Below are 10,416 nucleotides of genomic sequence, written 5' to 3' on the forward strand. Positions count from 1 at the left end.
TATATATATATATATATATATATATAGCAGCATTTCATTTTAAATCATGGAAATGTCTGGGGAAAATTTGGAGGCTTTTAATCAGAGAATTCATGCGGTTTCTTTTTAAACAAAGAAAACCAGGATCCCTGCTTATGATGGACTTACAGGAAGTTGAGCCCATTCAGCATGTTGCAGGAAGAAGTACCCATAAAACAGTAAAAATTCTTTTCCTACAAAAGTGTGTTGGTTGAATGTTTATAAAGCACTTGGAAAAGCAAGCTCTGTTAGACTTAGCTATGCACCCACTAAGTACCTGTACATTCAATTAATACATTTTATATGGCCTAGAATAAAACTTGGCATAATAAATGGACATGATAGCTGGGCACGAAAGAAAGGTAAGTAAATGAATAACTCTGCTATAGGTTTATTATGACTTTGGCTTGTAAAACAATATTAAACCATGTGGCAAGAGGATGTTATCAAGGAAGACAGATGGGTAGAAGCTCTGGATTAGTTTAATGACTTTTCATTAGAACTTCATATTAACCCTTTTGGATCCTTTGCAAAAGGCAATGTTAGCCCTTACAGAAGAACATCAGAGCACTTTCATTTTCAACAGCATATGGTAATATTTGCCAGACTCCTTCTCCTTTTATGAGGTACTATTCCCTGGTTTATTAATGGATATGTTAAGGCAATAGAATTATTTCCTAAAAAGTGGGACAATACATCTATTTATTTCTGTGATGAGAGGCACCCAATTAGTAGAATGGGTGTGACTGGTTAACAAATTACCTTGTATTCAAATTATCATTCTTCCAATGCTGCAGGTCATAATTTTAATGTCAGGTAGTTACATTTCTTGCAGAACAACTCCAGTGATCTCATTTTGACCTCAATGTCTTTGATTAGCTTGTCTAATCCAGCCATGCTGCATTCAACCAACATTCAGCCAACACTCAGGACGGCGCATATAATAAATTTGACCTAGCATGTATAGCTTAAGAAACAGTCAAAAGAGATTCAGCTTTTTAGCTAATTTCTGAATGTATACATTGACATTCACACTGCCTGTGAATGACCATGATAATTCAGTGAATGTGGCCACAGTTAATTACATCTACAAAGTGATAAATTGTTAATATGACAGTGACTATGTAATGATGTCCTGAATCTTGAGCATGGCTAATCTGAATGCACTGTTTCAAGAAGTCTGAGCAGACTCCATTTAAGCTGACTGCTCATGTAACTAATAAATTGGTGCATCTCCTCCTGACACTCCTGGCTACCACTGCAATCTGAGAGATTATTCAAATGTAGTTATGCCAAGGATGATTTTATCTTACTCCATGAAATTACACCACAGACAAATGTGGCCCATGGCTGATTCAGGAAAACATGAATTGCATTAATGTGAACCTTACTCTGGAATCTTCCGTTTGTCCACGAATTTATAACCCCAATTTTGACAGTCAGCTTCAGTGCCATGAAAAAAATCAGACCACCCACATGATCACAAGATGATGCAAACACTTGGCCTGTCAGTTGAAATCAGTGTGATAGGTGAAGAAGGCAGAACTGAAGAAACCAGAGGCACAATTTGCTTGCTTATGTACAATATTTCTGTAAACTGGGGCAATAAATAAGGGAAGGAGCTGGATAAGGTTCAAGAAAAAATTTATTTTTGCTGTAATAGAAAGCTGATATTTAAAGCAAAAAATGGTGAAGAGGGAAACTCAAGGGACAGGGAGCTGTAATAACAACGCTACTGACCGACTGTTTTACTGTTTATATTACAGGACTGATTACATGGCCAAACTGTAGGATCCCATTGTGATACACACTCTGTTACACACAGTGACCATCCTCTCCACTGTAACCAGACAACACAAAGAGCACATGGGGACTGGGGTCATAGAGAGATGAAGAAATTTGCCCAAGGTTATACAGCACATCAGTAGCACAGGGCAGAGCCAGTTCTCTTGACTCATTGTCCAGTTTTTCCCCTGTTATTCCTCCCCTGAACTAGCGGGGCAATACCATGAAACTTAATTTTACTGAGCACAGCTATATGACTTCTATGTTACTTGTTTCTTTTTCCCCTACAAGAACAACCCAAAAATTTAAAGGCCAGTCCCCTTCCCCAGTCCCATTACAAGTACAGCTCAGACAGTGGGACATGAAAATCTCTCTCACCTCCCAGTACAACTTTTATCTAGCCCAGGCCATTCAGATCTGGAGACACCACTTGGATGATTACCATGAGCATCTCTGAAACCTGTGCCATGATTGGCCCAGCACTGCTTCAGTTCATCTGAGGCTAATAGCAGGGAGAGTGAGCACAGCTCCCACAGGGGTAAAAACACATGTCTCTACACTGCTTCTCTCATCACTGGAAGCACCTGGGAATTTCAGGAGATGAAATAGAGTGGTGGGAAGAACACAAGATAATCAAGATTGGAGGGACACCAGTGATGCCCACTATTTCCTCTTGTGTCTCATCTTCATGTGGTTGGGATTATTTAAGTGGGGAAACTACACAAGGCTCATTTCTCCCAGTGGCAAATCTGGGGCATTAGGCTGTAGAACATGCAAACTGAAATTCAGACCTTTCTTCTAGATCTCCACACTACGCAGCTGTCAGTGAAGTGTAAAGTTAATGCTTTTCCCCACAGCTCTTGGGAACAGAATCAGCAGCAACAGCCCCTCTTTGCCCTTTGTCTTGGGTGCCAAAGCCCAACGTGTTCCTCCCCCAGCCCCACCAAGCACAAAAGTCAGAGGAACTGGAGACTAAACAGCAGGTCTGAAAAGCTCATTCCCCCTCCATGCCCCACCCCCCCAAAAAATAGACATTCTCTCCCGTTAATTTTGATCCATGAAAAAATTACACAAACTGCCTGACTTACCCAGGCTGAGACATTTAACAGACCCTTGTACACGTTCAAGGCAAAATGCCTGCTAGTACTCTCGGAGCCCTGCTCAGCCCGGCCGGCGGGCGGGAGGAGGCGGCTCCGGCAGTCACAGGCAGGATCACACAGGGGCTGCCTTCCCCACCCTGTTACTGTTATTCTGCCTGCAACTGGGCCCTACAAAAGGAGCGAGAGCCTCTCACATCCCTGCCTCTGCATGGGGAACAATGGGGGGAGGGAGGAGGCAACAATTGACTAGGTAGGAAAATCTTGGAGGGAGAGATGCTCCTTTTCCAAACCAACAATTAACCAGGGAAGCCTTGGAAGGGAAGGGGAGAAAGAGGGGGTATGGAGCGGATGCTCCCTTTGCAAAGCAATAATTGACTAGGCAGGGAAACCTTGCGAGGGAAGGGGGAAGATGCTCCCTTTGCAAAGCAGCAATCAACCAGGGAAACCTCGGGGAGGGGGAAGGAAGGGGAAAGGCGGGAGCTGCTCTGCAAAGGGCTTAGTCCCATTGCCACGGTGCACCCCGCAGGGCAGGGACCGCACTTACCTTCATCATGCTGGGGACAGCAAGCCTGCGCAGGCCGAATACGCCCGCCCGCCCGACGGCCGGCCCCGCGCGGAGCCGCAAGGAGGGGCGCTGCGCCGCGTCGCGCGCTCGCGGGCCTGATTGCATCAGCGGCACCACAGCGCCGCCAGGAGAGCCGCGCCCGGCCCCTCCTCCCGCCCGCCGGCCGGGCTGAGCAGGGCTCCGAGTGGCCTCTGCCTTCCAGATGGCACCACAGGGCTCCTGCTCCCCTCATCGCCGCCGCCCTCCAGTGCCTCGCTTCCAAGTCCACCGCCCAGCGGCTGCCCGCATGTGAGCCCTTGGCGCGCTCCCTGCCCTGCTCCCCCTCGTCTCCACCACCCTTCGGGCAGCCCCCAGGTGCTCGGCTCCTAAGTCCGCTGCCCAGGGGTTACGGGGCTGCCCTGCATGTGACCCCACCTGTTAAAAGCTAGGCATGAAGGCACATGACAGCAGCAGAGGCTTGGGGGAGGCGGCAGCCCACTTCGAGCACATGCTCAGCCACCACACAAAGCTGTCTGCTCTCTGTGGTACCAGCCAAGCCACCAGCCCAGCACCACTCACAAGGGATGAGGCCATGCCAGCCCAGCCCCGTCCCTTGCAAGCAGCACCAAGCGCATCCTTCCACAGCGCCACCGACAGCAGACAGGGATAAGCTCAGTGCTCGGTTGGCATGGCCCCATCCCCTGCCAGCCCAGCACCACTCACAGGGGATGGGGATGGGTTCAGCGCTGCTCACAGCGGATAAGACCACACCAGCCAAGCACCAAGCCCAGCCCCATCCCTGCCCTCATCCCTGTCCCCCACGAGTAGCACTGGGCTCAGCACCTCTTGCAAGGGACAGGGGTGGACTTGGCACTCAGCTGGCATGGCCCCATCAGCTCCGAGCCCCATTTCTTGTGGGCAACACTTGCAGGGGATGGGGCCACACCAACAGAGCCTGGCCCTGACATATACCATGCCTATGAAAATCCTTACTTTTCAAATTGGAAAGCCAGGGGTCAACCTAGGCATACAAAAAACTAGAACTCTTGGTTTGAAAATGATACCTTTTATTAGACCAACTGGAAAGTGGCAAGTTGTCCTTTTCTGCAAGCTTTTGGGATCAAAGTCCCTTCACCAGGCTCTGGGGAAAGTGTAGATGGTATAAGATGGTAAAAAGTCCCCACAGGTAGGAAATAAACTTCATTTTTCACAGAGGAAGCTGAAGATGGAAGGCTGTCCCTCTGGGTCCATGACAGTGTGTGAGCTGTGTTGAGTAGCTCTTTGATGTGTTGATCAAGTACAATTCCTTCCCTGGAGGTATCAGATGGCAGGCAGGGAGGTAAAAAAACTTCCTTGTTGTTCTGCAATGAAGTTTAAAATCCAAAATTCGTTATACACTGTGAAACACAATAATTTAAAACTAGCTCCAGTAACAAAGGCAGTAAAGAGGCAGCAGAGACCCCAGCATGAGATGTACATACTCAGGTAACTAGGGCTTTTGCCTTCATCACTCTTGTTACACAAACAAGCGCTTACAGATTAGCTGTAGTTCAGGTCTGGTACAGTCACACCTCCCAGCTGCAGTGCAAACATACTCTGTGTGGCTAGACCACCAGGTCTGAGTAGTGCCAGAGGACAAACACCCCAATCCAGGCTCCATTAGCTCTTCCCTCATTGCTATTATCAAGGAGGCTGCACAAGCAGTAGCACAAGGATGGGAAGTCAAAAGAAAATATCCTTTTGGATTGACATAGCTTAATGTCTACAGACAAGACCATTTTTTCTCATCTTTGCTAGTTCTATATTTAATAAGTTGCTTTCCCTTTATATGCATAAAGAGGTATTCGTTTCCCCTTCCCACCTACTTAATAGTCCCAAATAATCTTGCTTGGGAAAATGTTTTCTTTCCCAATTCTATTGCAAAATGAATGCTTTTGTATTTCATTTTTCTTGATTTGAATAAATTATTCTCTCCCCTTGATATATCAATATGAGACATAAATCTCAAACCTCATGAGAACCAGGGTCATGAATGTATAACAGTATTCTTCACATGGGAAAAATGTAAGAAAAAATAAGCTCCTTTATGACATTGAAAACAAATTATTTAAAAAAAATTAAAAATAGCCTTTATGCAAACTACAGGCACATGCAGAAAATGTGTTTGAAGGGGAGTTTGTGCCTATTTTAGGAGATGTGTGTATGTGACAAAGAGCAGAGAGAAGGTAAATCCAGATACAGCCAGAGAACACTGCTGGGGTAGCCTAGCCGTAGAAAAGCTGAGAGGAACAGGGAAGTGCTGACTAGAAAGCAGATTGGAGCTGATAGCAAAGAAATTAGCTTCTGATGTTTGAATCTTGCTGTATTCAGGGAAACAAATATTCATATATTCTTTGTGTTTTAACAGAATATATCAGAGTACAGCATCATTTCTTTTCCTGACCAAAAAATTCTGGAAGACCCAAATGTTAGTAATTTCTCAGGTCAAAAAGATATAACACTGGTATGTGAAGCTGGAGATAAATCGTGAGTTCTTTTCCTGCTAAACCAAAATAGAACAAATAACATCTACATAATTTAAATGGCCAAAAAAATTAAAACAAGAGATGTAATTGAAAAAGCATCCAGAAAAAGGTGGAAAGATGATTTACAGGTAAAGATGAGATCTCTATTGAAGCAACAAATACAAAACACGGAGTGGCAACATTCCCTGTCTAGACCAGCGTACAGAAGTTATTTAAAGCACTGTAGGTTGCTGAAGTGCTGTAAAATGCAGCTCTTCAAATTTAGTACCTCATTTAACAAGGGTTAATTTAAAGTGCTGTACCCATTTTTAAAGTGCTGTAAAGCTGTGCACTTCTGTTAAGTCATAGCAATGAAACACTTTAAATAGTGAAAAAAGCAACTTCTGTACACAATGAATGGCAAGGTTAACAGCATGGAAGGGAAATTTTTCCATGAAACAGAAGTTGTCCTGATATCCTTATCCCAGTTCCAATAATGCTAACCACCATGGTGAGGGGGTTTCCCACTACGAGGAAAAATATTCTCTGTAAAAAGGAAAGCAAGATAGAGATGCATAAACTAACTGAGTTAGAGATGCATAAGCTTCTCTCTGTTCTCAAGGAGATTTTTTTGGAGTATTATTTATTTGGAATATTTCAATTCACCATCATACCCCAAATGAATGGCTGAGAAATTAGACAGAAAAAGGCCTTTGACCAGCTAATTTGTGTGGTCCAGCTTGGATAGCACCCTCAGGAAAAAAATAGTAGTTATCCAAATCTAGGACATGCCCTTGGTATGCAGTTTGGAGCCAGTGTGCTGGCTGGGACTCAGTTTGTTAGGTGGTGAGGGAAAGATGAGACTGTACCTGAACTGACAGAAGACCTACAGAGATGTCTGGTTCTGGCATGCCTACACAGCCATAAACTCCTACCACAAATTGGAAATGGAACATTGTATTGATCCTCAACCAACAAAACACTGCTACAAGTTATTGATCTCACCACAGACTTTTAATCTTTACTTGCATCAGCACCATGGAAAATGAAGTGATGAGGATGGAAATTGATCACAATGTGAATCTTGTCAGTACAGCTCTATGTTCAATAAGAATGATAAAAAGCCAGTTCTAATCAGGTTTATGACATTTTAGGATTATTAGGAAAAAATGATAAATCAAGGGAAATTGGCACTAATTATGGGAATTAGATCTATTAAACGCTTGTGCACAGTGAAAAAACGACCCTAGAAAAGGACTGTAATAAATATACAGTGGGCCAGGACAGAGTATCAAACATACCTGTAAAAATTCACAACACTGTTCAGGAAGGGCAAGATGCCAAGCTCAGCGGTAAAACTCATAGGTACCAGGATAAGCTCTACTGTTTTTGTATAGACCTGGACACTTGAATAACAAGAGAGTAAGTGTGGTTACTGAATATATAACAGTAACTCTGAATTGCACAGCAATTGAAGGCTCTGGTTCAAACATACTAGTTAACTAGGAATGCTAAAATGCCTAGCAAACAGGTGATCCAAAACTTAAGCACATTTGTTTTCCAATAAGGACAGAGGCTGGGGAGTGCTTACATACCCAAAATCTGGAAACTGGATTTGAAAATGGTAAGTCTGGAGTCTGAGCAAGTAGTCTGGATAGCTGAGACAATGGATAAGCTAAGAAGTGGTTTTGTTTCATTATGGCTAATAACTGTGTCATAAGTGCCAGGAAAAGTAGTTTATGATTCATACTGTGGAAATTCCCTTTAAAGCGTGTCTTGGGTAAAACAAATGATTTGTAGGCAATTGTAGTGAATAAGTTACCTTGCCTCAGGGATAGAAACTAGAAAAGCAACTACATACTGTGGTTCCTTTACAGAGCAAGAAAGATTATGAGTGGCTGAAACCTGCTTTGAGGCCCATAGCGGGTTCTTGTGAGTCCTGAGCAGAAACATATCTCTATTCATTTGTGGAATGTTTTAAAGGACCATAAAAAACAATATGTAACCTTGGTTGCAAAATGAATACCAGTAGGCTTAGTGAAAGCTCATATAAAATAAGGTCACTAGAAGGATAGAAATGAAATTGACATCTCAGAGTGTCTTTTGGACTTACTCTGATACAGTGCTATACATTTAAAAGGAGAAGCAAAAGAGAGATTAGGAATCAGAAGCTGTGCTACTGATCCAACAAAGTTATACCGTATTACTCAAATCTAAGATGACCCTGAATTTAAGACAACCCCCAATAAAGAGATTCCATATAACATATTTCATTCCCCTACCAGAGGAAATCATACCAGTACTGAGATGTACTGTTATAAAAAGGCATCAAATACATCTTTCTTTAAGCAAAGGATTAGTCATTATACTAGTGGTTTTCAACCTTTTTAACCTTAAGGCCCACCTCCCCCTCCATAACTGGTAAGACTTTTGCAGCGCTCCAATGGAAAATCATTGGGATAGAGCTAACTTCTGGGAAGATTTGGATGGAGGTCCCTAAGGCTAAAAAATTGAGAATCACTGATTTAGTTAGTGTCACTTAAGGGCAGTCAGGACAGAAGCTCATCCTGCTATGCCTTGCTCTTCCCACTGTTTGTTCCCTACTCCACCCTGGTATGTACCTCAGGGAGCAAGGGCAGCCCCTGCCTCTGAGATTGCTTCTCCAAGTTTTCACGTACCAGCAACCACCCCCGCAGCCCTTTCTGCCAGCCCTGGGAGCATGGGAGGAGTTGAGGGGACAAGCCAAGCCATAAACGACATGTGCCCCCTGTGGCAGGGGTGTGGTGGTGGGAGCGCAGCAGCGGTACGTGTGAGCTCCCACAGACACTGCTGGTGCTGTTGGGGGGAGGAGGGCAGGAAGCGAGTGCTGACCAGGGTTCAGGGACTACCCGCAGATGTTGCTGGCAGTGGCGGTGGTGGCCAGCGGCGATCACAGACCACCTGCAGATGCCACCAACGATGGCAGGGGCGGGGTGGTGAGTAACGAGCACCTGCAGGTGCCACCAATAGTGTTGGCGGTGCCTTTTTGTAGGGGGTGCACCGCCATGCTCAGGGGGTGCACGTGTACCCGCGTGCACCCCCTACACATCACCCCTGAGCCAAGCTGCAAAGTTCAGCTCCATCTGCATCCACCTGCCTGCCTGTTTGCAGCACAGTGTGTTGCTGGGAGTGTGTAGGAGGCTGGCAGAGGACGAGTGTGGCAGGGCACCTTTGGTGCCTGCCATTTTAAGAGGGTTGAGCCGGCTGTGGAGCAGCCAGCAGGTGTGAGTAGGTTTCATGAGGCAGTCACAAGACCACAAGATGGCTCCTGGATTGGAGGATGGGGCTGGGCAGCTTCAGTATAAACCCAGGCCCTCAGAGCGGAGCTGGCAGTTGCTGTAGGGATGCTGCTGAAGTAACATTTTCCAGCTGGAGATTTGCTGCTCCCAGAACACCTGGAGGTCATGGGTAGGAACTATTGGGGTGGAGGAGGTTCCTGGTCCTGGGGAGTGACCTAAAACTACACCCTGCTGGGGTTGGATGGTGTGGTGGGGCTGCCTGTGGAGGGGTGGTCCCCAGGAAACACCACACCAGTGTCTCCCTAGTGAAAGGTGCATATGGGGCGCTGTATAGCCTCAGACTTCATGACCTGGTGGGTTATCCTGCAGAAGGGACAGGGAAGGGGTCCAGGCATGTTACCTCACCCCTGAGGCCCAAAGAGTATAAGGCTCAGTATCCCCAGTGAGGGTGGGGGTGTAGTGGCCCCAGTGAGAGGGTATATGAGACTGAGTAGGCTGCGTAGAGTAGGATCTGCATGGCTGGGTCTGAAGGACTGCGCATAGGCTGGCCTTAGTGATTGAGTGACTTGTGTTTGGAGGAGCCTGCAACAGCGGACCTGTATGGGAGAGTGAGGACGAGCGGCTGAATAACCTACCCAGAGTAACATTGACTGGCCCAAGCTGGGGCCAGGACCAGACAGGTTGAAGGGCCAGAGTGCCCACCACAAGGGATGGCTAGAGGCCTGGAGTCCCAACTGGCCTAGAGGCAAGGCCAGGGGCTGTGTGACCAAAGGTCCCAGAGTGGGCCACTGCCAAGAGGGAAAAGGGCTTAGGGAGTTTTGCAGCCCAGAATGAGGGTGGAGATTAGACTGCATGGGGGAAGGGATCCACGTGGGGTCCAAACGTCAGGCAGGCATGGAGTGAGCCAGAGCCATATAGTGATGCCATCTGCCAGGCATGTGACACAGTGTAGGGGTGGTACAGAGCCACGTATTACACCCTTGGCATTGGGCAGTAAATATGCAACCTCCTACCTATAAACAGCTTTCAAAGGTGAGAGAGGTGGGCAGGCCAATGATCAGACCAGCCTGTCACAGGGAGCCTGGGGGAGGGAAGAGCAGGAAACGGAGCAGCAGTGATTAGAGGAGCACTTGCAGGGGCACAGTTAGGGTAGCTGAGGCAGGCACAGGGTGCCAGATGGGGAAGGA

At 46.2% G+C, this 10,416-nt stretch overlaps 1 protein-coding gene across 1 annotated transcript in view; it reads right to left on the bottom strand.

The window, feature by feature from the left end:
• The window catches only part of BCAT1 (branched chain amino acid transaminase 1), an 89,025-nt gene extending 85,478 nt beyond the window's left edge, over positions 1-3,547 (bottom strand). Inside the window, exon 1 of the mRNA XM_019544451.1 lies at positions 3,448-3,547. Coding sequence (XP_019399996.1) covers positions 3,448-3,456 — 9 coding nt within the window. The 5' untranslated portion in view covers positions 3,457-3,547. The remainder of the gene's footprint in view (positions 1-3,447) is intronic.
• Positions 3,548-10,416: the final 6,869 nt, after the last annotated feature.

The sequence above is a fragment of the Crocodylus porosus genome, unplaced genomic scaffold (assembly GCF_001723895.1).
Source record: "Crocodylus porosus isolate Cpor-Errol unplaced genomic scaffold, CroPor_comp1, whole genome shotgun sequence".
NCBI lineage: Eukaryota > Metazoa > Chordata > Crocodylia > Crocodylidae > Crocodylus > Crocodylus porosus.